Source organism: Podarcis vaucheri (genome assembly GCF_965113315.1).
Source record: "Podarcis vaucheri genome assembly, chromosome: 9".
In the NCBI taxonomy this organism is placed as follows: domain Eukaryota; kingdom Metazoa; phylum Chordata; class Lepidosauria; order Squamata; family Lacertidae; genus Podarcis; species Podarcis vaucheri.
Genome location: NC_138767.1, coordinates 46,484,812 through 46,512,711, shown reverse-complemented (window position 1 = coordinate 46,512,711; position 27,900 = coordinate 46,484,812). Strand labels below are relative to the sequence as shown.

The 27,900-nt window shown below is 40.1% G+C and overlaps 2 protein-coding genes across 16 annotated transcripts in view; one reads left to right on the top strand and one right to left on the bottom strand.

The window, feature by feature from the left end:
- CBR4 (carbonyl reductase 4) lies at positions 1–23,123 on the top strand. 13 transcript variants are annotated; one of them, XM_082237270.1, is made up of 12 exons: positions 1–2,213; positions 2,468–2,609; positions 3,224–3,344; positions 4,014–4,150; positions 5,733–5,867; positions 9,436–9,594; positions 9,966–10,036; positions 12,967–13,081; positions 14,026–15,952; positions 16,860–16,936; positions 20,032–20,135; positions 22,943–23,123. In XM_082237270.1, the coding sequence occupies exons 1-8, from the start codon at positions 1,956–1,958 to the stop codon at positions 13,012–13,014; spliced, it is 1,071 nt and encodes a 356-aa protein (XP_082093396.1). In that variant the 5' UTR covers positions 1–1,955; the 3' UTR covers positions 13,015–13,081; positions 14,026–15,952; positions 16,860–16,936; positions 20,032–20,135; positions 22,943–23,123. The 13 variants fall into 13 exon arrangements, with proteins under 13 accessions (XP_082093396.1, XP_082093390.1, XP_082093398.1 ...); XM_082237264.1 differs by having other exon boundaries at positions 15,513–16,936; XM_082237272.1 differs by lacking the exon at positions 9,966–10,036 and having other exon boundaries at positions 9,436–9,559; positions 14,026–16,936.
- Positions 17,185–27,900, bottom strand: part of PALLD (palladin, cytoskeletal associated protein) — a 221,924-nt gene continuing 211,208 nt past the window's right edge. For all 3 annotated transcript variants that reach the window (XM_082237221.1, XM_082237219.1, XM_082237220.1), the window contains 5 exons: positions 27,201–27,333; positions 24,801–25,008; positions 22,895–23,060; positions 20,678–20,811; positions 17,185–19,144 (listed from right to left, as the gene is read on the bottom strand). In XM_082237221.1, coding sequence (XP_082093347.1) covers positions 18,972–19,144; positions 20,678–20,811; positions 22,895–23,060; positions 24,801–25,008; positions 27,201–27,333 — 814 coding nt within the window. In that variant the 3' untranslated portion in view covers positions 17,185–18,971. The remainder of the gene's footprint in view (positions 19,145–20,677; positions 20,812–22,894; positions 23,061–24,800; positions 25,009–27,200; positions 27,334–27,900) is intronic.

The following is a 27,900-nucleotide window of genomic DNA, read 5'->3' as shown; positions in this document are numbered from 1 at the left end:
GTTAAAATTTATTCAATTTATATAATGTGGATATAAATGACTGTTAGCAGCTGCAGCTTGCAATTGCTGTCCAGTGCACAGCTGCTAGAGGAAGGCGGGGAACTGTGGCAACTTTACTGTCCTGCTCTGTTTTTCTGGTGACGGGGTGTGAGAAGTGCTTGGGACAAAGCCATGTCTTTTGGGGCGTCCATTTCACATCTTGGGTGAAGCTGTTGGGAAAAGACTTGGTTCGTGGCTCTTACTTCCCATCGACTTCAGTGGGGCTTAAGTGGGTCTCGCATTTCCTCCTCAAAATTGCAATTATTTGCTGCGGGAGAAGGTCTTCTTACTCGAGACTGCGGCTCCATTGGAAAGTCGAGAGCTTAAACTCTGAGGAAAAGTGCAGTCTTTCACAGGTCTGCTCAGAAGTAAATTCCCATTGTGTTTAATGGGGATTCATTCCACAGAAGTACATAGGATGGTAGGCTCAGCAAGTCTCCCATACAACCTCTGCCCCTCCCCATTGGGAAAGAAATGCTGTTATTAACGCTTACCTGGGTTGAAGGGAAAGGGCAGCTTCCACATTTTGCAATAAGCAGCAAAACAGTGATTTTAAAGTAGGTTTTAACCGTGGCACCTGCTTCACTGGAGACTTTCACTGTTTATTACTTTTTCTCCCTTTAAATACATTAAGTATGGTTTAATTTATTTTCATATTAACTAGGGCTTGTTAGCTGCTTGGCAAAAATAAAGCCATTGATTTAAATTTTTCTTCTTAACTTTTTGACAGTGGTTAGAACCTGAATATTTGCGAAAGCAATAGCTATGTATGTTTAGATAGACACACCTCCCTCTGCCCTTTCTACAATTATGCTGCTCTTGTAGTGGCACCAAAGAATGTTAATTTATTTATGTAGTCCATAAAACTTTACACTGCTTGATTGTAATAAAAAAAGTACAAAGAAAAAACAATTTTTTTAAAAAATCACAATAGAATTTTAAAATATACAAAAGTTAAAATACTAAACCGATTATGTAGCTAGCGGTGATTTAGTAGACATGCCACATGGATCTGTATAACTTTGATTTAGCACCCACCTTCCCAGCCTGAAACTGATGTGTTGTCTGATCTTTATGCTAACCCTTTTTTATTTCTCCAGACAATTTTTCATGTGACTGATATGTTTGGTTTAGAAACTATGAAAAATTAAGTGAACAAAGAAGTTACTGCGCAGCTGAAAATCAGATTTTACTCTAGCACAAAACACAGGCATAGTTGGGTGTTTATTCTCATTGATTTTCCATTTCCTATTTGTACAGGCACTTCACAAAAGAAATGCAAAAGGCTAAGAGTATGCAACAATGCCATAGAAATAGACTGTATCATAGCACATCTCAGGCAGCATTTATCACTTCAAAGCAATTGCACTTCATATCCATTTCAGGACTAGTGTATGGGTTGTGGTTACACTATGTTTACACTAAGGGAGGCTATGTCAATATGGTTATAAAGTATTCTCCTTTAAGTGGCTTGCTGATTTGAACTTCAAGCACTTTAAGAGTATGAGAGGAGTGCAGGGCAGTGTTAACCACACACCTGGCACTAGTTTTGTAATTATGTAAGCAAAAACGTTTTTGAGTGACACAGGCAGGTGGGCATGAATGGAATGATTTGCTTCTGTGGCAAAGCTTGTCTGTCTTGCTAGCCTCTTATGCTTCCTTTAATACATTGCTTGTACATAGGTGCACTGTGTGTGTGTGTGTGTGTATAGATAGATAGATAGATAGAATATCTATCATCTATCTGCTATATACATAAAGATCCTTAGGTCTGTCTGACAGATGTGTCAGAATCATTGAAGTATTTCAAGGACACCCAGAAATCTGAAATTGGGAAAAGATGCACACCAACGCTTCTTAAATATTAATAAGGTATGAAAACAGGGTACTTTAATTTATCACTATCAAAATAGAATATGAAGTGTGATGGCAACACATTGCAAGCCAGGGTGCAAATGAAGCAGTATGTTGGGCCAGACTTAGGTAAGGTAATAATGGGTCAAGTCACATTTCTGTGGGTGTTCACCAGTCCCTGTTTTAATACTTGGAAGAAAAGGGTGACTTCTCTGGCAGCTGATAGTGCAAGAGTAATAGCCAGTTTGCCTTCCAGAAGATACAGACTCCAACAGGCTTTGGAATGTACAGCCCTCCAGATGTTAGACTGCAACTCAATGGTCAGTGGTCGGGGATGGTGGGAATTGTAGGCCACAACATCTGTAGGGTGTATAAATTTGGCCACCCCTCTGATAGTACTGGCTAAAAGATAATAAAAGCAATAATAAAAAATAATTGCAAAACCCCCTGTAGCATGTAAACATTCTGTACAATTTATGACCCTTCCATCTTTTCATGCCAGTATAATAAATGTAATGCCAACACACATTTTGTCCGTCTGTACTATCAATGTTTTGTTAACTGTTCATTGAAGATGTCAAGGGTCTGTGCCATTTTTGGAGGATCTCGGGGAATTGGCCATGCTGTTGCACAACTGCTAGCACAGAAAGGATATTGCCTGGCCATTATTGCCAGAAATCTGGATAGAGCTCAAACTACTGCAAAGAACTTGGGAGGTATGTATACCTTAGTGTTTTTGCAAAATATGTTGAACTATTAATGTAATACATGTGTGTTAAATAAAGTAGCATGATTATTTTACACTGAATTTGAATCTTGCAGATCTGATAGTACAACCCCTACATAATACAGCGGTACCTCGGGTTACATACACTTCAGGTTACGTACACTTCAGGTTAGACTCAACTAACCCAGAAATAGTACCTCGGGTTAAGAACTTTGCTTCAGGATGAAAATAGAAATCGTGCTCTGGCGGCATGGCAGCAGCAGGAAACCCCATTAGCTAAAGTGGTGCTTCAGGTTAAGAACAGTTTCAGGTTAAGAACGGATCTCTGGAACGAATTAAGTACTTAACCTGAGGTACCACTCTATAGTATAAGATAAGGGTCTGGTTAATAGTAGATGAGTGACATGGGGAATTGTTGGTTCTTTGTAATGTAAAAATGTGTACTCTGTCAGTATCAGACTTCGTTTCCAATCATATAATTAGTATGTTATTTTCTAGGATCCACATGCTAGCTAACAGCTCTCTGTCTGTATTTATGATACTTGCAGTCTCTGAATGTTTTGAGAAAGTTTGTATTTTATTGCGGACTTTGTGCCAACACAGCAGGTCATCTAGCATTTAGATGCGATGTTTCCAAAGAAGAAGACATCCAAAATGTGTTTAAAGAAATGGAGACAAGTTTAGGTCAAATAAACTATCTGGTTAATGCTGCAGGTATCAACAGGTTAGTTTCCAATTTAAGCTTCTATCAAAGGTACACTTTTGAAAATATCTAACATAAATAAATATACAGGTATAAAATAGTGTGGTTTATTTTGTTTTAGAGTTTAAAATCAAATATTTAATTTGTATCTAAAAGTATGCGGAACAAATTTCATTAGATTGATTTGATATTCTTTGATTTAAAGTAGTTGAATTAAAATATCATTATCCTAAAAGGACTGTTTCATTTGCTGCAGCCTTTATACTGATCAAAAGCTGATTTTGGATGGGCTCGTTATCTACTTTCATCTTGTTTAAACAATAGCATAATCAGTATTCTGGGTAAGCCTTTAGGGATTGTTATAATTGACTACAATTATAGGGTGACTTCTAGTGGGCAAAGGTGCATAGATAAAACATTCTGGAGTATCCCTACTAAGACAAAGGTTGTCAATTGAGATTATTAGTCTTTAATAAAACAACATAGGGTACTCAACTTCATAATGAACTCATTTAGTTTTGCACTTCAGTGTTTTTCTAGTTTAAAACAATATATTAATTAGCAACGTGGCTGAAATTGTTAATTTTTTCAGTGCATTGTAATTAATTATGCTTGACTATATTGGCCTGTTTCTTTCATGAGTCTAAACAATAGTATTTCTATTCTCCACTGTCATTTTTTTAATATTAGGGATGGCTTGTTGTTGCGAACCAAGGCTGATGATTTGTTATCCCAGCTTCAGACCAATCTTTTGGGGACAATGTTGACATGCAAAGCTGCTGTGAAGGGTATGATTCAGCAGCAAGGTGGAGCTATTGTTAACGTAGGTGTGTCTGCCTAAACAAATATGGTTATTTTCAATTGATACTAACTTTTCAAGAATCAATGTATGGTATGTTACAAGTTCTCCTATATAAACACATGCAGTTGAAGTTCTTACCAAAAATAACCACAGCACTTTTGGGGTCATTGGGTTGAAGTCAAATGTGCCTTTTGCCTGCTGCTTTTACACCTCAGCCAAAATAATTGTGCAATCAGAGTGTAACAAAAGCCAAATGTATTCTGCTTGTGTAAGATGCTCATACAGTAAGCCTTTTTCTCATTTTATAGAACTGCATATTCACTCCCACTGTTCTCTCAAAAAGTGTTTTCCAGCTTCTCTGAGGCTGCAGTCCTACTCTCTCTCTCTCTCTCTACCTGGGAATATCAATATGTTGAACTCAATGAGGCTTAATTCTGAGTAGATATTCATAGGATGACTTTGTAAAAAAATTAAAAGCTGCTTATGATGCAGTGGGATGTGGTGTCTGCAGTTAGGGAAAACAAGAGGGGAAATCTGTTCTACCTGCTTGCCTGCCAGACAACAGACCTCTCTGGAGTTGTGCCCATAAATGCAATTTGGAATTCATGGATGCCCACTGGACATCCTAGATCAGGGATGTGGAATGCCTGGTCCTCCCTTGACCCAGTTCCTATAATCTAGTATGTTTGTGATATAGCTATATTTTATTCTTTTATTTTTATTTATTCTTAGCTTTTTGTTGTAAGCATCTTTGGCAGTAGTGTAAAAGGTGGGTTACAAATAACATTAAATAAATAAGCAAATATTTTTAGGAGAAATTCTGTGATTTATATTTATGTCTGAAAGAATTATCCTCTTTTCTAGAACCAAAGAGCTCCATAGATAATGCCTAATGGCTTCACAACAGGCCTTGGGAAACATACTGGAAGTGACTGTATTTTTTAAAATGTTGATGAAATGAAAAATTTCTGCATGTAGATTGTTTTAAAACACAGAGTAGCAGGACGAGTTAAAAGTAGGAGAAATATTTGAGCCACTCAGGGTTTGTTTTCTGTTTTTTTAAATGAATAGATTGACTTGATGCCAGGTTCATGTTATTTTTCATACAAGAAACAAATATAAAACCGTGTGAGGTAATACAGGGAAATGTCAGGGTTAACTGACACCATCTTTTCTCTTTAACCACTTCCTAAATAGGTAATATTAATCATATTTGTTCTAGTTTTAGACTTTTGTGAGTTCTCTGACACCTGAGAGTACTGTACACTCACTGTCTGAGGGGACAGTGGGGCTTGCTGAGGTGTGGGAAGAAATCAACCAGCTTGTTATCTGCTACTACTTCTGACCTTCTCCCTTTGCCCTATTGCAAGGGTTTGGGTTCTCACTTGTATTTTCATATGGCTGGGGCTGTAACAGTATCTGTAATGCATTAAGTGCACGCTTGCTTTTCAGCATAAGGCCTTCATGTACATTAGGCAAAAAAGATAAGGCTTTAAAAATATTTAATTAAAAGTTAAATATCAATACAGCTACTATTAAAAATGCTCAGTTCTGACTATAGTTTCTCAACTTTGGCTTTGCCTGTATTTCCCTTTGGTTTATTTTAGGAAGTATTGTTGGGCTGAAGGGCAATTCTGGTCAGAGCGTATACAGTGCCAGCAAAGCAGGATTAGTTGGATTTTCACGCTCTCTTGCTAAAGAAATAGCAAGAAAGAACATTCGAGTCAACATGGTTGCTCCAGGTTAGTTTTTAGTTCACCAACTGTCACTTGTGAATCAGTACGTAAGATCAGATGCTTTTAGGTCCTTATATACTGAATTTAATGCACAATATTGATATCAGTCCGATAATTGCATCAGTTACATACTTAACAGGTAAAGCAACGGTAAAGCAACCCTTCAGATGTTGTTGGACTCCAACAGGAGTTTTCCACCTGCCTTGCTCCACCCTCCAGCCCTTGGATCCCTAGGGGCCTTCAGAATGGTGCTGCTGCCACAGGCATCATGTGTGTGTGTCTTGTCATGAACTGGGTGGAAGACTGTGAGTCATAGGAATGGAGTGTGTGTGTGTGTGTGTGTGAATCCAGCAGTGCTTAGTTTGTTTTTGATGGTTAAGTTGTTAATGTTGCTAGTATTGTTTTGTGGATTATGATTACTGCAATGCCTTGTGAGTTTTATAAAATGACTTCTCTTGTGGTTGTGCTGCTTAGCCGATTTTTTAAAGTTGTTTTGTTATTAGTGTTCTATAGACAGTGGTTGTTTTACTACTGATTTGTTAATTATTTTATACTGTTTATGTTGTGGTTGTGATGTTGTTATTTATGGTGTTTAAGCTGCTTTGTGACTCATGTGAGTGAAAAGCTGCGAAGAAATAATAGTAAAACATCTAGATAAAGGGACCCTTGACCATTGGGTCCAGTCGTGGCTGACTCTGGGGTTACGACGCTCATCTCGCTTTATTGGCCGAGGGAGCCAGTGTACAGCTTCCAGGTCATGTGGCCAGCATGACTAAGCTGCTTCTGGTGAACCAGAGCAGCGCACGGAAACACAGTTTACCTTCCTGCTGGAGTGGTACCTATTTATCTGCTTGCACTTTGACGTGCTTTCGAACTGGCAGGAGCAGGGACCAAGCAATGGGAGCTCACCGTGTTGCGGGGATTCGAACCGCGACCTTCTGATCGGCAAGTCCTAGGCTCTGTGGTTTAACCCACAGCGCCACCTGTGTCCCTTAAAAACATCTAGATAGGCTTGCCTAAATAAGAATGTTTTTAGCAGCTGCCCAAAAGAGTACAGTGAGGGTGCCTGCATGATATCGATAGGCAGGGAGTTCCAAAGTGTAGGTGCTGTTGCACTAAAATTTTGAGTTGAGTAACACTTGAGTGAGGATATATGGGGTATGACAATCTCATAGGTAAACTGGTGCCAAGCTGTTAAGAGATTTATATACTAATAGTAACACCTTTAACTTGGCCCAGTAGCAAATCAGCAGTTGTGTTGTAGCGTTCTGGACTGACTGAAGTTTCCAGATCAGGTAACAGGGAAGCCCTTCATAGAGTGCGTTGCAGCAATCTAGTAATGAAGTAGCCAGTGCATGGAGTTGGTAAAAGGCATTTCGAGCCACTGAGGCTACCCGAGTCTCCAATTGCAGGGCTGGATCTAGAAGCACCCCTAAACTGTAAACCTGCTCTTCCAGGGGGAGTGTAACCACATCCAGGGTAGGCAATTGACCAGGTCCTTGGACATGGAAACTACTTACTCATAGTGCCTCCGTTTCAAGCTCATCTTGTTTTCCTTCATCCCAAGCAATAGCCCAGGGGCTGCACAGCCCCTCCTGATTCATGCTGATACAGTTTTCAAACTGTTTTGCTTTAGTAAAAACATTTCTAAAAAATTCCTAAAACATAACTGTGTGGTGACTGCACGACTGAACAGATGAATCATTATCTGCTTGGCAAAATACAAACAGCCTTAATACTTTTATGTATGTACACGTGCAGCAGGTGGAGTTCTGGCATTAACTCCTGTAGTTTACCTTGAACAACTCAGTTTGAGTGTGTCCCTACTAACCACAGCAAGATTTCGTTTTGAATATTAACACCTTTTGACATCTCAGCAAGCCTCTAGCAGCACACTAAGTAAAGTCCCTAGATGTGAGAATTTAACCTCCAACCTCAACCCAAGGCATTTCAAATGCACTGTCTCTCTTCATTTTATTCAATTCTGATGTTCTGTGATTTTATCCTGCTAAGGCTATCTGTGTAGGAATTGCTTTGTACTTATTTTATAGTGCAGTGCACCTTTCCATAACTGAAATGTTTATGTCAGCTTGCAGAGACTGTAGTGGAAAGCATGGGCTCTAGTAGCCTAAATATGGAACCTTACCTTCTCTTTCACTCCAAACCTTAACTTAATGCAAGTTGGAAACAGATCTTTGACTTGTTTTCTGCCTATCATTACATGTATAAGTTCATGTTGGAAACAGATCTTTGACTTGTTTTCTGCCTATCATTACATGTATAAGTTCATGTCTATAGTGGCCGAGCACGCAGTCATTTGAACACAGGATGTGCTTTTCACAGTAACGTAAATCCCTGGTTTGAATTAAGAGAACTCCCAAAGATTCTGTGGACTATGCAAGGCTGAGATTCTTACTGCAGCCATCCAAACTCCATGTGTGATAAGATAGGGAACAGAAGTGGCACCTGAACCAGGCCCTCTGTATTCTTTAGTTTAAATAAGTTTAAACTGGCTTGGCTCGCACAACATTTTAAGTCACAGTTAAACTTAAATATAGTTTAAAGGTGCATAGTGCTAAAACTGCAGGTACTTTGTTTCTCTCTCACTCTTGTTGCTGGTCAGTTGCCAAGAACTAAACCAGGGTTTGACTTACCATTACAGCTGAACCCAGGCTTGGGGGTTGTTTCCCTCCAAACAAACCACAAGCTGTATGAAGGCTTGCTGTCAGGTTACCGCCCATGGATGGTTTGGGGAAAACCAACCATAGGCCTAAGGTTTTGATGTAATGCTAAGCCAAACCATGGTTTAGCTCCTAGCAATGCAGTAGGAGTATGGGAGGAGTTAAGTGGCATGTACCAACATGCTTTAAACAATAGCTAATTTGGTTGGATGTAGTTTTAGAGGTACACCTCATTGAAATAAGTAGTGGGACTTAATGTGAAACAAACATGGTTATAATGGGGCTATATATATACAGTGGTGCCCCGCAAGACGAATGCCTCGCAAGACGGAAAACTCGCTAGACGAAAGAGTTTTCCATTTTGGAGGTGCTTCGCAAAACGAATTTCCTATGGGCTTGCTTCGCAAGACGACAATGTCTTGCGAGTTCCTGCTGGTTTTTTTCCCTCCACCCCCCTTTTTCTAAGCCGCTAAGCCGCTTATCAGCTGATCCGATCAGCAGATAAGCCGCTTAAAGCTGCTAATAGCGCTAATCTGCTAATCCGTCAATGGGCTTGCTTCGCAAGACGAAAAAACCGCTCGACGAAGAGAATCACAGAACGGATTCTTTTTGTCTTGCAAGGCACCACTGTATAAGAATTTGGATGTGTAAAATTTGTCACAGTTTCTGGGCTGATATTTCCAGTTTCAAGAAGTTTCAGATAAGTTTGAATACACAAATATTTATTTCCTTAAATGGTTTTTACTTGTGCAACTATGCTTTGCATTTGGACAGACTTATGACTCTTGAGCTCAGGAAACTATATAGTTGTGATGATAGGAGTTTTATCAGGATTTGACTAGGTCTTATTTCATAAACATATTTTCTCCCCCTCCCCCCCAAAAAAATGTTAGGCTTTATTCACACAGATATGACAACACACTTGAAAGAAGAGCAGTTGAAGAAAACTATTCCCCTTGGACGATTTGGGGAGCCTCAAGAAGTTGCCGAAGCTGTTGCATTTCTTCTGGAGTCTCCGTATGTAACAGGCCAAGTTCTAGTTATTGATGGAGGTTTGCAACTTTTGTTTTAAAAGCCATGAAAGCAATAAGTGTGGGAAAACATATTCAGCAATTGAAAGTCCCAAGAAGTGGATTGAAGTGATACTTCTTTTCTTAGTATTTTAAATTAAAGTAGTATAAATTTGTAATTAGTCTGACAAACTTCAAATCATATGCTTACTTGTCTGTTTGCCTCAGGTAAATAAGCAAATTATGTGTGACACCAGATTTTTTTTGGGGTGGGGTGGGGTAGATGATTCAGGGTCCCGTTTTTGTTTTTTGTGTATATATTGAAATTAAATGATCTGGTGTTTTTTTTTTTAAAAAACCAGTGCTACATGTTACCAAATATACTAATTGTGACATAGACCTTGCTTGATCAGATTTGTTCTTTCTGCATAGAAAGCTTAATGCAGCTCTCCTTCCAAAAGTTGGTCTATTTTTGGTTCATTCTGTAAGTAAAGTATGATCTTTTTCATAGTTTATGTTGGAAGACTTTGGTGTTCTATTTGGAGAGGCAAAGGAAACTGATGATAAACTGCTTAGGAATGTTGAATGCTTGGTTATATAGGGCACACTTCTCCATGCATATTTATTTTGTTTCTCCTATGAAGTGGTTGCTAACAAAGAATACAATATGCTGAACTTCATAACCTTAGGTTTCTTAAATAAAACACTAATTTTCAAAGGTTTTTTTCATTCATTCAAAGTACTTGAAATAGTGAAAAATTATTATTTAGATGTGACATTTTCTAGCTGTCTCCTACTTGAAGCATAAATATTTGTTTTTTCTATCACTTCAGAAAGGGCTATATATATATATAATCACTTCATACATTAAAAGCTATCTAGTCTATATTCTTATTCTGGATGCTTTATGGCTCTTTGACACCAATATACCTCTTTATCACAAACAAATATTTTGTGTCTACTACAGTATCTGGATAACAGAAATGTTCAACTGTATGCTATATTGTTACGTTCCACCCTTAACTCCGAGCGTTGTGATATTCTGGGGGGTTGCAGGTGCGCTTTAACGCTGGGTTTGTTTTTCCTATGGGACAATAAGGCACAGTGGAAACTAGTGTCTTTATGATATTTGGTGTATTTGCACATGAAAAACCTGCAGCCTAGATGGAGGGGCTCACAGTATTGGCACCCTAAAAGGTTGTTGCGTCTTCTATAGTCTTGCACTCAAATGAACAGCAGCCGTCATATTTTGCCTCTAGCTTATGTCCTTGCTAACTCCTAACTTCCCTTCTATACTCTAAACTCTCCTAAAACACTGGCCTTGTCTTTTAAGCTAACTCAGTTGAGAGAGGGAAGAAACCCACACATGCAAATGTAATTAGCCTTTCTCTCCTTTGTGTTGTTTAAATGGTTCATCCCTAGGCTAACGCCTCAGAAGGAAATTACCTGTAATAATTAGCTTTTACACTTGGCTTAATTAAAGGATTAAAGGTCTGGCATACACCTTAAATGCACACTTGAGTCTAGCTATCATGTCCTAGGGAATCAGCTTTGACACCCCAAATCTTAATTAAATTCTAGTGCTAATTTGATCCAGAATTTAGGTGGTCCTGCATCCCAGATTCATGAAAGTACATGGATTTTCCTACTATTTTTTTATTTGCACAATTATCTTGCTTAAAAATGTGAAATCTTATTAGTGGTGGCTAAGTTGCCAGTTTTTTGTTTTTTTTAAAAAAACTGCTTTTCAGATTTATTTTACAAAAGTTACAATATGCAAAATCATAAGAAACTTTCTTATAACATAAAAATATTTGTTATATATATGGAAAAACTCTATGAGGAGAACTTTTAATAGGAAAAATACTTATCTCTGTGTTAAATTATTTAGTTATAATGCCTGCAAACCAGGAAGGGATAATATTAAGGGCTGTTTCCCCTTCTTACTGTTCAAATCCATTAAAACCTTTCCCCCTTGCATCGAATGCAAGAAATCATGCTTAATATTGTAAAATCCCAAAATTTAATGTATCTGTGCCAACAAAGGCTGTTACGAGTAGGAGTTCAACAACTGGAGAGCGCTATGTTGGCTATCTCTTCTCTAAACTTCTCTATTCCAAAAGAATTTGGATAGTTGCGTTTGTTGATATTTAACCAGATATATTTCTAAATGTCATCAGAAGTAGATTCTCTAGTCATTACTTCTCATTCCTGGAATAACTGATTTGGCTTGTTGTTATCAGTTGCTTTATACAATAAAAGTCTCAAAATGATTTGACAGAAGAAAATAGAGCACATGAAACCAGAAAAATGGGGGGCAGGGAAATCATAGGAATCATAGGATCGTCAAGTTGGAAGGGACCCTGAGGGTCATCTAGTCCAACCCCCTGCAAGGCAGGAATATGCAGATGTCCCTTACGGGGATTGAACCTGCAACCTTGGTGTTATCAGCACCACAATCTACCCAACTGAGCTATCCAAGGTTGACAATACAAAATGTATAAAATGCTCATTCAGCAACATATTAATAAGGACAAAGTCCTAACTGCTCCACTAAAAGATGAGGACCACTATAGAAAGCAGCATTAAGTAACCAGGGTAAACAGCAAGGTCTTAGCCTGAAAAGATGTTGCCAGACAACTACCCCTTATGAGAGCATTGCACAGACTGGGTGAAATCACTGAAAAGGCCCATTCCTGTGTGGCTACCTTCCACATCTCCCTCAGGAACACACAGAAGGGTCTCTGATGAAGACTGCTGGGTCCAGTCCGGTCCTTGAAAATACTATAAATTACTTTGGTTTCTCCCAAACTACCGTATTTTTCACTCTATAAGAAGCACCAGACCATAAGACACACCTAGTTTTTGGAGGAGGAAAACAAGAAAAAAAATATTCTGAATCTCAGAAGCCAGAACAACAAGAGGGATTGCTGCGCAGTGAAAGCAGCGATCCCTCTTGCTGTTCTGGCTTATGGGATAGCTGTGCAGCCTGCATTCACTCCATAAGATGCACACACATTTCCCCTTGCTTTTTAGCAGGGGAAAAGTGAGTCTTCTAGAGCAAAAAATATGGTAGGTTTTCAGAGTCATTTAAACTGCATTTGTTCATTTCAGCTTACTAACCAATAGTTTAAAATGTCTTCTGTTTTAAAGGACTCAAATAATACTAATTTTGCATCTCCCAATCCATTCCTCACCTGTGTTAAATATGCAGTCTGATTATTCCGCATCCAAGCTGCCAAATTGAAATAGTTTGTGGGCTACCCCCCCCCCAAAAGCAAGCTGTCAGTTTAGGCCTGTAATTAAAATTGGCAGAAATATAAGCATAGAATAAAAATGCAAACAAAACTATTCAGGTCTTCTATATATCTTAAAATGTAGTCTGGAAGTACTATATAATTGATTTTCTTGTAGGATCAGCCCAGTAATCAAAGGTGGAAGCAAGTTTACTTTCATGTTTAGAAAAATGGCATATTCACTGACATCTGGAGTGTGAGCATACAAACAGATCTATTTTTCACCTCTTGAGGTCAGTATAATTTAAGGAATAAATAGTTCATTAGGGTTAGTTAGGTAATTGTACAAAGAACTACATATATATTTATAGCCATTTAAGTTTGGCTTGTGTGCAGAGCTAATTTAATGCTTTTTTCATTTTGTTAGAATTGCTACATTCTTAAAATCCCAATTTTAAATAACAGGTTTATATTATTTGTGTACATAAATTCCCATTTATACATATTGTTCAGTTTCATAGTTGAAAATGAGTGTGCATGGCTTCTTATCTCTCTATAAACAGTTATTTTCATATCTCTTTGCTTAATTATGGCCAGAGTGGGCAAAACATTGCAATTGTTGTTGTTTAGTCGTGTCCGACTCTTCGTGACTCCATGGACCAGAGCACGCCAGGCACTTCTGTCTGCCACTGCCTCCCGCAGTCTGGTCAAACTCATGCTGGTAGCTTCGAGAACACTGTCCAACCATCTCGTCCTCTGTCGTCCCCTTCTCCTTCTGCCCTCCATCTTTCCCAACATCAGGGTCTTTTCCAGGGAGTCTTCTCTTCTCATGAGGTGGCCAAAGTATTGGAGCCTCAGCTTCACGATCTGTCCTTCCAGTGAGCACTCAGGGCTGATTTCCTTAAGAATGGATGCGTTTGATCTTCTTGCATTCCATGGGACTCTCAAGAGTCTCCTCCAGCACTATAATTCAAAAGCATCAATTCTTCGGCAATCAGCCTTCTTGATGGTCCAGCTCTCACTTCCATACATCACTACTGGGAAAACCATAGCTTTAACTTTAAGGACCTTTGTTGGCAAGGTGATGTCTCTGCTTTTTAAGATGCTGTCTATGTTTGTCATTGCTTTTCTCCCAAGAAGCAGGCGTCTTTTAATTTTGTGGCTGCTGTCACCATCTGCAGTGATCAAGAAAGTAAAATCTCTCACTGCCTCCATTTCTTCCCCTTCTATTTGCCAGGAGGTGATGGGACCAGTGGCCATGATCTTCGTTTTTTTGATGTTGAGCTTCAAATCATATTTTGTGCTCTCCTCTTTCACTCTCGACAGCAATAATCATTTGTATTTTACAAACAGTTTAATGCAAGGTAATTGTATCTAACAAAAGATGGCAATATTCAGAAACAAATAGAGAACTAGGTTACACTTTCACTGATCTTAAGGAAGCCATAAGTAAACCAGAAATTTCAGAGGGGGGCTGTAGCAGAATTAGAATTAATCAAGAAGGTAAACTGTTCATTTGGATCTGAATAGAGACCACCTTTTTCTTTCTCACTTCAGAAGTTAACCTGGCATTGCCAAGCTGCTATTACTACTATTATTGATTACTTGCTCTTCACCCAGGGCAAGTTGCAATATTAAAACACAATATTAAAAAGTTTAAAACCATTTATTGAATTATTGGAAATTGAATAACAATTGAATATGTCAAATAATACCTGAACTATTGCTATCTACACTTCCTGCATGTTATTTCCCACTGACCCCAAAACTTAGTTCTTCTGTCCTCCTTACAGTCATGTCTATTTATCTGAATCTGAGGATTACATTTCATGTATGTTATGAAGTAGTAGACTCTAGTCCATGAAAAATTGTGCCATAGTAAACAACTTTAGTTTTGGAAATGTCACCAGAATCTCTCTTGCTTATATATCGTTGAATCCAAGAGTACCTTGGTTGTGGAGAAAAGGCTTCACCTATGTTGGCAGTATCTTCTAAAAACTCAGGATGGTTTGGCCTTCCAATGGTTGTGGCAGGACAGCTACAGGCCATAGAACATCATTGTGTTTAGACATGGGCCACAAATACTAAAGGTGCCTTTTCTTTTCCATTATGCCATGCCGTGACGCCATGATGTAGTTGTGCAAAAATGAAAATAAAATCTGCTGAAGTAAATAAGTGAATTTAAATGTAGTCAATAAGCTGATACTGAATGACAATTATAAATTGATATAATTATTAAAAAACGCTTAGAGATCCTACTAACTTTAACAGTATTTGGAATTTATCAAATTTAGAAAGCAGCTTTCCCACATTAAGTGTCATGCTTCACATGCTCTTTAATTGTGCCAGACTCACTAGGCCCTTCAATATCTGACAGCTGAAAATGAATGTCTAATAAATACTTCTGTGAGCATTTGTTTAGCTGTCACAATAATATTGTTTCCAGGAAAATGAGTTATTTGTTCATGCTAAATCTTGCTTGAAATGTTTGCGCTCTGCTACTCCTACTGCTATAATAGTAAATACCTCCTTCCACTCTGAAAATTTACTAGATTGTCACTGCATCATCAGATGAATTGATGGACCCCGGCACATTTTAAAGGTTGATAAATAGGCGTCTGTATAATAATTTGGGATAGATATATTTATGGAGTACTTTCTCCATGACTCAGCAGGGCAGAGATGAGTGTGAAATGCCATTACCTTTTCCATTTCTTTTTCCAGTTTTCTTCTACTTCGCCATCCCACATGTTTTCCTCTATTTGTACCACACAGGCTTTTCTGCATTTGTTAAACCATCATGCTCTCAATCTACTAGTGTGCTGAAGTATTTGTTTTTATAGCAACAGCTTTTTAAAAAGGCAAGCAAGGCTGTTATTTTATATTTGAGGCATGAGTTACCTCTGCTGTGATCATGAATGTATTGAGCGAATACATCTGTTTTCTTCTACTGTTTGACAAGCAAAATGTTCCTATAAATTATTGGTTAGCTCTTATGACACACCAGTAATAAAATTAACCACAAGGAGAAATCATTGTAAGGAGAAAACATTCCAATCCCTCTGAAGTTACTCTGCTGTCAAAAGCTATCTCAGTTTTGCTTACAAAACCATATTCAAGCCTGAAGGAAGCACGATTCCTCTCATTTCACCTACATGGAGCAGGTAGGATGCATTTCATTTTTTTACTTACTCCCAGGGCTGTTGTGGGTGAATCAGTATAAAGTTTATCAGTCCTTTTAAGCAACTAATTTTAAACTTGAATGCTGTTTTCTCCTAAACAACTTGCTTCTCTAGAGATGCAAACTGATGGTAGAAGAAATATGCGAGGTTTGCTCATTTAGAACTTGAGAACAAGTTCTAGCTTGTTCTTAATTCTTAATATTCAGCTATTTTATGTCGTTTAGGCTGATGTGTCAAGATACCTAATCTTTGAATTGGGTCTAATCTATGCTGCTTCATGCTAAACTTGAGCTGTAGTAGTAGTACTTCAGCCTGTGAGTTGTATTCAGTAGTGGTTCTGTGCTAGTGGAAGAACTTCCTTAAGGAAGGGCCCCTAAATTTTGCTGATCCCTCCTATCCAAATCAGTGCAGCACCCTGTGCCTCCCTCCAGACGTCTCTGAAGCAACATGGAACATGTCAGAGAGCTGTAAGTGAGAGAGGTGAAATGTGCTAGTAGAAGAACTTTCTCTTGCACAAAGCCACTATTGGGGGCGATTAGAGCAGGTCCAATAGAGGCATCCAAAGCCCTGCTTGTTTCATTTGTACTATATTAGTTTCAATTATTGCAGCCCAAGGATGTGGTCAAACCAGCTTGAAGAAGTGTAGCTATCTTTGCTAGCTATACTCTGGGCCTCAGAGGGTTAAGCTGGCCAGGGACTGACTTCCTTTTTGTTTGAATTTATAACTTTATTCTAACAAGACTCCCACTCTGGTCCTGAGACAGGCTGTGCATGGGCCTGGGCATGTGGGTGAAATGAAGACTGGTCTTTCACTGTATTTGTCAGTGGTGACATAGTGTCTGCCCTGTTGGATCTCATGCATTGTTTGGGGTTTCCTCTCCTTTCGTAGGCCCCGGAACCAAGCAAGCCCCTTTCCTCCCAGCATTCTACATGTTAGAGGCAGATGATCACAAACGCATCTTTCAGGTAAGAGCTCCCATTTGTCAATATGACTTACTTGCCATATCCAGGCAATGGGGAAAGTGGCCCAGATGTCAGGAGAAGTTGATTTCAGTAGGGTTGGCTTAAAAAATACACAATACTAGGCTGTACCTATGAAGTATCCTAAGGATGTAAATCAGAAACCTACTGGAGTTCAATGGGCTTTACTTCTCATAAGCATGTAGGAATGTACCCAGTTTGATGTCTTAAGTTCTTGACCCAGAAAAAAACAATTATTAACTTGTGTAATATTTATTGATGTTAAACCCACATGATATCAGCACAACAATCCAAAGTAGTATGATTGTACATTTTTTTTTATAAATACAAATAAAAAGAAGCAAAATGCTACTAGTGAAGCTAAACAAATATAGATTACCGAGTCACATTTGAGAAAAGTTTGGTAAATGAATGATAGGACAGTTTTATATGACAGATTGTGTATGACAGTACAGATATGTAAGAAATGCTTATAACAAGCTGTAACCACTTGCAGCAGTTTGCATAGAAAAATAACTATTTTCTGTGCTAAAAGTTTATTAGCCGCTAAAAAAAACCTGGTTTGTGTACTTAACATGGGTGCAAAGCAATACATGTATAGCAGTAATGCAAAATATATGGTGTGGTACATAATACAAAACTTCTCTTAAAAAGTACTGCACTTGAATAACTGAGTTGAGATAAGAGTCAACATTTTTATTATAAATAAAGTACTATAAACGTGCTTTGATAAGGAATACAGTGTTTTCCTTTTGTAGCAAAGTACTCTTGTACCATCAAAACCACATCTTTTTTTCCTGCCAGACTCAATTGAACTCTTAAATTGATTTTGAATGTTAAATGGCTTAATGCCTAAGTGAAGTCCAGTTAGATGCAGAACTAGTCTACATTCTGGAAGTTTGACCATTTTTACTTTCTTCACGAAGTCTCAGTCTTAGGCAGGGCTATTATTCATTGCTGCAGTAAGCAATAACACAAAATTGTAACATCTAGTACACATGCATGCAGTGTTTAAAATATAACACCATTTTCTTTATCATCATTCTGCATTCCCTCCTATTTACTAATCTATTCTCTGTGGTGTGCTTATCATTCAAACTCTTGCAGACTCACTCCTTTCCCCACGTACTCTATACTCATCACTTTTGTCATGGTGTTCTGGTCAAGCAAATCTCCAGTATGATGATGATGATTTAAAGCATTTGGGTAACCATGGAATTTCAAAGAGATGAAGTGCAATGTTTTCTCAAGACGCTTTCATTCTGAGAAACGTCCGTCCTACTGCCCCTGTCCTGTCTGTCCTGTCCCACTTGCAAATTTTAATACTGTAAAATAATCCCATCCCATAATGTCCAGATTTTAAGTTATGACTTAGTCTGGCAGTACAGTTTTAAGTCAGCCATTTCTTGCCAGAAAACAAAGCTTTCAGGTGTGAAGCTTGCTTGCCTATCCTAAGTTTCTTTAAGCAAGCAACCTCCTTTCCCTTGAGAATAGAAAACCATTTACAGAGATACTAATTTCATTTAGATGTCTCTTCCTTTCCCCCTTCCATCAGTATATTGCACATTTTTTACTGCTGTTAATCAGAATGTGTTGCTGATACACTTGCTGCTGTGTTGTAGCTTAAAAAAATGACTAGCATTATTCATTACGAGTTATAGCACCTACAACTTGCAAAAGGCACTTGGTGATAAATTCTGCAGTGTGCTTGCTTCCGAAAAATCTCATTCACTTCAGCATTTGGCATTTGTGAATAGGATTATTTAAAAACAGTGCTACCCCCAAAGTAATGAAACAGTTATGGTGAAGGTGATGTTCATGTGTAGGGGCTGTACATTTCCATTGAATAATCACTACTTTAAATTGTAACGAGCAAGAAATACATGATTAAGGTGTTGTTTATCTTTTGCACACAATGGTGTTTGCCTTTCACATAAAGTGGCATAAATTATCATTGGTCAAGACAATGGCTTTCAGTGTTTTCACTTTGAAAGGAAATGGTAGGCCTGATAGCCAAGATTTACAGATCATCACTTTCTACCAATCCAGATTGTAGTGTCAGGTGTCCTGGGTTTGCTTCTGGCTGAAACGCAGCTTTGATGTCTAGTCCTTGGTCAGAAAGTGCTGCATATCGACTAGCTGAGGGACGCACCTTCTTTGGTTTGGTGGTCTGGGGCTGTTGCTGCCACTGAGCTGCAGAAAGGGAAGGAGGAAACAGTTTGCTGCTGTAACATAAGCACCACAAATGGAAAATTTAAGAGCTTGTTAGCCCTGGTTAAGAGGGAATTCCTCCAGCAACATATTACAGTGGTACCTCGGTTTACATACGCTTCAGGATACAGACGCTTCAGGTTACAGACTCCGCTAACCCAGAAATAGTACCTCAGGTTAAGAACTTTGCTTCAGGATGAGAACAGAAATCGTGCTCCAGTGGCGCGGCAGCAGCAGGAGGCCCCATTAGCTAAAGTGGTGCTTCAGGTTAAGAACAAACCTCCGGAACAAATTAAGTACGTAACCCAGGTACCACTGTATAGGAAATCTCCTTGACTCAGTATTTCTCCTTAAGTCATAAACTAGTGCTTTGAGAACATTTTAGCCTGGATGGATTAGCCTGTAAAAGGAACCAGGAGGGCTTAAAACCCCAGAGAGCTACTGCCACTCAGTGTAGACCAGCCTTTCTTAACCTGGTGCCTGATGGATAGTTTTAGACTACAACTCCTATCAAACCCAGCCACCATGACCAATGATGATGGGAGCTGTAGTCAAAAACACTAGAGGGCAACTAGGTTGGAGAAGGCTACTGCAGACAATACTGAGCAAGATGGATCACTGGTTTCACCTAGTATAAGGCTGATTCCTATGTTTCTAACCTTCCTATGTGCAACCATGGCTAGTAGCTCCACCAGCTGAAGCTTATAAACTTTAGAGAAATAATATGTAGAGGAGCATGCTTTCATCCATTTTCTGAAAACCACATGGCACACAAGGTACTCATCTCTGGCAACTCATCTTTCCCCCTCTTCCATTCTGTACCACTGGACCTTCTCTCTGATGAATTTCCTTCCTCTGCTTTCTTCCAGTTGCACAGATCTTGGTGAACTTGGCAACAGGATATGGGATTCACTCCAGGCAGTTCAGATAATAGATGCTTTCCCAACTGCGTGCAGCCAATCCTGATTGCACAGTGAGTGCATTGGTTTGATATGCCATTCATTCACACCTTACTTTGTTCTTCGGTTCACAACATGATTTTTTTAAAAAATGTACAACTTAGCTATGAGATAGTCTTATCCACAGGTAGTCAATGAAGCATGTCTGGATGGTTGCCATCTTTAATTACAAATCCACAGATATGCTGGGGACTGGAAAAACATTGACACCTCTGAACCTAGGGAACGTGGAAGCAATACAGAGCATTCTTCCAACCCCATCTACAAATTTGAATATACGTGTGGAATAGGCTGTTAGGAACATTTGTTTGGTATGTCCCACATGGGCTGCAAAACTAGAGGGCTCCTACATTGTATAGACCTAATCTTAAAGTACAATAATCATGGTTTATGGATTTCAATAGAGCAAGGATGAGGAACTTGTGGCACTCCAGATGTTGGACTCCCCAACATCCCAAGCTGGCTGAGGCTGATGGAAGTCCAGCAACATCTGGAGGGCCACAGGTCCCCATCTATGACAGTGTATTGCTGTTCTACAGGGAGCAGTTAAACTTACTATAGACATCCAGCCTTGCTGTGCAGGACACAATCCCAGCCTCATTCTTTGCTGACACAGTGTACCAACCAGCATCTTCTTTTGTAGCTCCCTGAACAAGCAGGCAGATATAGCCATGGTTATCCTGGTGCATGCTGAAAGAGAAGTAAATAACAATAGTAGCATGGTTACGTACATTTTTTATTTTAAATGATAGTTTCTTCATTCAGATTTTGAATTTAAGAGGGTGGTTTTCAATTCCTTGAGCAGACCAATGCCAGGGATTAATTTCAGGATAAGCGTAAACTGAACCCACCCACCACTTTTTCAGGGTATTCCTAGGCCCACCTATCACTTTTGGCAATGTTGCTCCCTCCCATTGGGAAATGAAAATATATAACCCAGGTGGGACATTTGGCTGGGGAAACTTAGCCAGATGGGCGGGGTACAAGTAATAAAATTATTATTCTTATTATTGGAGGGATGGGGAAACTGCAACCCTCCAGATGTTGGACTACAAGTCCCATCATCCCTCTCACCATCGGCCATGCTGGCTGGGATTGATGGGAATTGAGTCCAGCAACTTCGGGAGGGCTCAGGTCCCCAGCACTTAATAAAACTAGCATCAGTGCAAAAAACCATTTGCCTTCTTTTCCTCCCACTGTACTTTATTTATTATTGTGCTGTACTGCCTCACTGCTTCTACACATCTCCAACTCCTGCCCCACCATGTAAACCTAAAACATTCTGCAAGTCTGTTACATTGGAAGCAGGTTCCTGACATCAAGGTGAGGACTGGAGGTTTGCCACCCACTGTGTTCAATATTTATTACAGGTAGCTTTTAAGAATTCAGAAATAGCAGTTCTTTGTAAACCATTCCCAAGAAAATATATTTGTAATTCATTTATTTTCAGGGTTTTAAAAAATTATATAGCTGTAAGACCGAATGTAGATAACGATATGCTGATTATTCCTTAAGGAAGCATCTGGTAGGTACACTCCTGCCAACACATGTTATCAATAAGTACAAAAAGAAAGCTTATAATTCAATTTCATCTTGTAAACTGTCAGTCTTCCTTATGCTGTGAACTGCAGAATCAGAGCCAGCTATACAGTGGTACCCCGCAAGACGAACGCCTCGCGAGACGAAAAACTCGCAAAACGAAAGGTTTTTTTGTTTTCGAGTTGCCTCGCAAGACGAATTTCCCTATGGGCTTGCTTCGCAAAACGAAGCTTGCCCCGGGGACAGCGGGTCTTCTCTTTTGAAGCAAGGGGCGGTGGGGAGATCGCTTCACCCCACCGCCCCTTGCTTCAAAAGAGGTCCGGGGGCAGCGGGAAGCGCTTCCCGCTGCCCCCGGACCTCTTTTGAAGCAAGCTGCTGCGCTTCTCTCCGCAGCCGCTTGCTTCAAAAGAGGTCCGGGGGCACCCCGGACCTCTTTTGAAGCAAGCGGCTGCAGGGAGATCGCTTCTCTCCGCAGCCGCTTGCTTCAAAAGAGATCCTGGACCTCTTTTGAAGCAAGCGGCTGCGGGGAGATCGCTTCTCTCCGCAGCCGCTTGCTTCAAAAGAGGTCGCGGACCTCTTTTGAAGCAAGCGGTTGCAGGGAGATCGCTTCTCAGAAGCGGGGCGGGGGGGCGGGAACACCTTCTGAAGGCGGGCGGGGGGCGAAAGTCTTCGTCCCCCCTGCCTGCCTTCCCAGGGGCTTTTAAATCGCCCCGGACAGCGGAGAAGTCCTCCGCTGTCTCGGGGTGATTTTAAAATGCCGCCTGCCAGCATTTTAAGATCGCCCGGACAGCGGAGAAGTCCTCCGCTGTCCCGGGGTTTTTTAAAATGCTGGGGGGGGGGGAGAAAAGCCCTTGTCCCCCCCTCCAGCCTTCAGAAGAGGTCCGGGGACAGACTGTCCCCGGACCTGGTCTGAAGGCGGTTTCCCTAGGAACGCATTAATTGATTTTCAATGCATTCCTATGGGAAACCGTGCATCGCAAGACGAAAAAACCGCAAGACGAAGAGACTTGCGGAACGAATTAATTTCATCTTGCGAGGCACCACTGTACAGTACTATGTTTCCCACTACCAGGAGACCACCAGCCCCTCCCTCCACCCCAACAAACCTAGCGCCATTATGGACCATCCACAGATCCAAAACCTACCCGAGAAATAAAAGCAAATGCAACCCTTGACCAACGCAATACATGAAAATTTCAACGTCAAGCAGAGACTCAGAATAAACAAGACTAACCTCACTCTGTCAGTATTGTATGTGAGCGACTCGTTTTCTTTCTTCCAGAAGATCTGAGGGTGTGGCACACCCGAAACCCGGCATTCCAGTCGCACAGGATACCCCTCAGCTACACCTGTGTTTTGTAGCTTCTCTACAAATACAGGTGGCTTGTGTGCTTCCTTAGCTATAAAAAAAGAAATAACTTTTCTCTCTTCCTCTTTTGAACCAATAAAATATCCTATACATATTTCCCTGTGTTTCCTGTTGGTGTTTCTGAGCAGGAGAAGCACATGGCATGTAGTGGCATTGGGAAAGCTTTTTGCATTTGCTGACTGTCCTTTGGCAGCAACTGAACTGCATCTTAGATTGGGGGGGGGGGATACGATCTGGTCAGATTCAAAATGACTTCACTAGGAGAGTTGTGCAGATTCTTATTTTCCTCCTCCCAAAATCCGAAGATCACAAACTTGAAGTGCTCAGGGATTGGGCTCAGTTTATAACTGCTTTTAACACACACAACAACAACAGGCCACTCGATGTTCTTCATCTCTTTAGAAGACGGAACATAGCTGACTTACCCACTTTAATTTTCCACTTGCAAAGGAGCCTTCTAAGAACTATCCTAGCTGCATGGGAGCTATTTATGCATGAGTGAATCCACAGAGATGGGGTACTTGCTAAATAATCCAAACATGTGAGCGTGGAAGGGGCTGATCTCAATGCTATTTCTAGTAGAGGTATGACACATACACCCTTGAAGGCAGGGTGCTGATCCCATAGCTTACTTTAAACCAGTGATGGCCTAACTTGGCCCTCCAGCTGTTTTTGGACTACAACTACCAACATCCCTAGCTAACAGGACCAGTGGTAAGGGATGACGGGAATTATAGTCTCAAAACAGCTGGAGGGCTGAGTTTAGCCATCACTGCTATAAACCCACACATTATTGGCCATTTGTGGTTGGATCTTTCACATCTTTTGCCTGAAAACTGCTAACAGAGAAGGCCAGGATACCATTTAAAAACCCCCAAAGCCAAACACAATTGTCCCTTTCCTACAGTCACTCATTGCTCTGATCTCTGAGTTCAACTGTTGTACAGTGAATTCAAATTACCAATTCAAATTTAGGACACAACCCACCAAGCACTGTTCCTAAACAGTCCATACGCATTTTGATAGCACTGTAGGGAATGCAGAGACTGTTCACCCATCTGTAGTCCCCCCCCCTCTGTTAATTATATACTTGTGAGCCTTTTATTTGTTATAGGAAAGCTGGTGCCGTGTGTTGTAAAAAAGAGGCATCAGCTGAAAGCCCACGTGTCAAACTCAGACTGTCAGGATTTGCAGGTAGGATTCAATCATCCCGGAAAATTCAGGCTGCGTAAATAAAGCTGGTTTGGAGCTCTTGGGCAACAAACCCACTTTCCCAAAAGATCAGACTTTTCCTGATAAAGTGACTGCAAAATGCACTGGAAATTGCAGGATAATGATACAACAGGGTCTGATCTCCCCAAAGACAGTTCAGAGTGAATGCTCATTAAATAGCAGATGTCATCTAACCTCTCCACAAACAAATGCAGCTAAATGCTCATTAAACAATAGTCTAAGAGTGACCAGAGTGGCCTTAAGAAAGCCACCCCCTCTCAAAACCACTATTTCATGGCAGCCACATATCCCCCATCTCCCCAAATGTGAGCTTGTTAATTCCCACCCCACCGCTGAGAAAGTCTCTTTGGGAAAAATATTGATTATGCCCAAATCCTTAAAATCCCCAAAAGGAAGATGATTTATTGCCAAAGAGGCCAAATGCATCTTCAAAAAGAACACAGCAGAAAGCAAACTCTGAATTCCTGGGGAGCTCAGGCATGCCAAAATAAATTAAGTCTTGTACAGCTAGGCAGGAGGCAAGGTGTGGAGATGTTACCTGCAACGATCAGTTCCAAGCTGAAAGTGTTCTGACCAGCTCGATTGGTGGCAACACATGTATAGATGCCAGCATCCCTTGCTGTGACAGGCTCTATGATCAGGGAGTGTACACCATTCTCCCGTACAAGCATTTTGTGGGAGCTGTCAGAACGTATAACTCTTCCATTGACTTGCCAGCTGATATCTGGTGTTGGTAAGCCACTGACCTTAAAATGGAACACAGAAGAAACCTCAGCAGGACAATAGCATGGAGAGACAATAGAAAAAATACAAGCATTTGTTTCATGAGTATCCAGTGTGAAGGCCCAGAGCCACTCCCGAGGGGGGGGGACCCCTTCTGTTTACATACATTTCCTCTTGTTTTTATTTCTCCCTAACCTTCAAGGCCATAAATGGATCAAAACCCATCACCAGTTTTTTTTTGGGGGGGAGGGTGTGGGAGGATTTCCAAGCACCTCCTGCCTTCAGTGACAAAGTGTATTTCTAATATACATTCCATAATAGCATTAGGTATCATGACACACAGAATGAAACACTTTCACACGTGATCAGTCAACTCCTTACACTTTTGCCCTTGATTACCAAGAGAAGCAATCCTTTCAACATCCCTTTCTCTCCATAACAGCTGCATGGAGCCAAGTATTGAGAAAAGCAAAGGAAAGGAGGAATATGTCGGGAAATTTATCACTGAACTTCAAATTCCATTTCAGCTATACATTCATCACTTCTTATACTACATATTCAGAATGCTTTGAACAAACCACAGCTTGTTGAAAGATGTGCATCATTAATAATACTTACTGCTTATAAAATGTTGTTTTAGCAACAATGTCATGAAAAGCTCAGGGAGGCTTCCAAAGCAGACAAGTAAAATTCTGGATTGCTTAGTTCTATTACGCAAAGCGCCTGAGCACCTTTCAAATGCGATCGTTTTCAAATTGTACCTCTGTACAAGAAAACTTAAGTGGGATAAAACAGGAGTGAGGAATATCTTTTAGCCCAAGGGCCACATTCCCTCATTGGAAATCTTCTGAGGGACTCATGCCAGTGGTGTGAGGAGTGAGGCAGAAGTGGGCAGAGCGATGGATGCAGCTTTTACCTTTGCACAGAAAACAACATTACAGCAGCAAGACATAAATCAGGCTGCCTAGACACCCATCTTTCTACCTAGGCAAGCAAGAGGCATCTCATTTCAAGGACATATGGAGGAGGGGGTGGAGTAAGGCCAATGAAAGATGTATCTTGGGGAAGAGGCGGAGCCAAGGGAAAGTCCTAATGACTAGATAGAAAGCTTAGAGGGAAGCTGCCCAGAGTGGCTGGGGCAACCCAGTCAGATGGACCGGGTACAAATAAAATATTAGGGCCACATTTGGATCCCATGGCTTGAGGCTCCTCATCTCTGGGTTCAAAGGAGGAATGAAAACTGAATGTTACAGACTAATATGCATTATATTTTCCTCTCTGTGCAGATGTATCTCAATTCAGAACTTCAATATTGGTTCAGGTATCGACCAGGAGAATTATGGCCTTCACCTGGGCATGTGAGTGAAGCAATCTAATAGTTGTGCTGATATAATGCAAAACACGGTAGTATGACAGCTTTGCAAGCAGACATTTGTACATTTCACAAGGAGGCATCAGAATGGGACATCCAACTACATCTGGCCATTTATTTACTTAGGTTTTAAGCTTGCCCACTCCAAATACGGTAGGATAAATTCATAAATAATATTCCTTCCCAACCAGATGCAAAATTCTCATATTTCATTTCACAGGTCAAGTAATATAAAGGGTGAAAATCTGGTGGCATCTGTTTGATAGGCTAGCTAGAAATAGGAGCACAAGTGTAGATTACCTTTGGTGTGCTCCTGGAATATTTCTGTCCTTCCTGCTCGCTTTGTTACAACAATGCATGTCTACTCTTCAGCTAGTCTTACTTCCTGGTAAGTGCATAAAAGGTACAGGATTGCAGCCTTTGGCTCTATTTTGGAAACCCATACATTCAAAGCCACTAGAGGGAGCACATATTTTATCTATAAATCCATTACCAGAGCGGTGCTTACTGTTAACTTTTACAATGTCATTTTTCATGTGATAACATTTCATAAAACATTATGAATCTCTGCCTTAATAAATTTCAGTATCTGCTGGAGAAAGAAATAAAACTGCCTTTAAAAAGCTGAACTGGAACCCAGCCTATGCAGTTACGAAGTGGTCTGATCAGGAATCCAACTACAACACAAGTTTACAGGAGTCAACTCTCCACAAGTGGAAGATGCCTATTAGGCTCACCGTTTCAACCAACCCCATGTATTTGACAAAAAAGAAGAAGTACATGATGATCGTAAAATCCAGTTGAATATGACCGATAAATGTTAAAATAAAATTAAAAATGTACCTTGCAGTCCATTCTGCAAAGTTTTCCTTCTTGAACTATCAGATCTCCCGGGGCCTGCAGGAAATGAGGTCGGAAGAAACGCTCCTGAATTGGTTCATTTTCATCTCCACTATCCCTTGATCGAGATCGAGGTCTGCAAAAATATATATAGATAGAACGCATTCATTTTCGTTCCCAGGCTCTGCCCTAACCATTTACATAGCCTTAGGTTAATAGATTTTTCATTATTGACATTATTCCCAAACCCTCAACAATGCACATACTTTTAAAATAAAAGTAAATATGACCAAAATGATGGACTAGATTCCACACATACGTTCCCTCACCTGTGACCACCAACACCCCTCCCCTAAACTTTCATTAATTTCAAAGTAGACTTTGAATTGGACTAAGATGAGTGGAATTTTTCTTATGTACCCTAAGCAAATTCTTGGCTTTCAGAAGAACTTTAGGGCAGGGGGAAGAGAAGGCTCTCTACCACAATACTGGTCAATAAAATGAGTAAGATGCAAGGGAGCAAAAGGCAACCTCTGCATGCCTACTAGAACATAAATTCAAATTGCTCCCTATTTATGAGTCACATAAGGTTTGCTCTGTTACGCACACATCCAAAACTGAGTGCTGACAGAAGCTCGAAAATATATGAAGTGCCAGATGTTAGCAACACCATCATGTTTCAATTAATTTTGGATATATTACA

Coding starts and splice junctions, on each gene's coding strand:
- CBR4 (XM_082237269.1), top strand. CDS start 1,956: ATGAAGTGTGATGGCAACACATTGCAAGCCAGGGTGCAAATGAAGCAG. Junction 3,345..4,013: donor AATGCTGCAGGTATCAACAG/GTTAGTTTCCAA, acceptor TTTTAATATTAG/GGATGGCTTGTTGTTGCGAA. Junction 9,595..15,512: donor AGTTCTAGTTATTGATGGAG/GTTTGCAACTTT, acceptor TTCTTTTTCCAG/TTTTCTTCTACTTCGCCATC.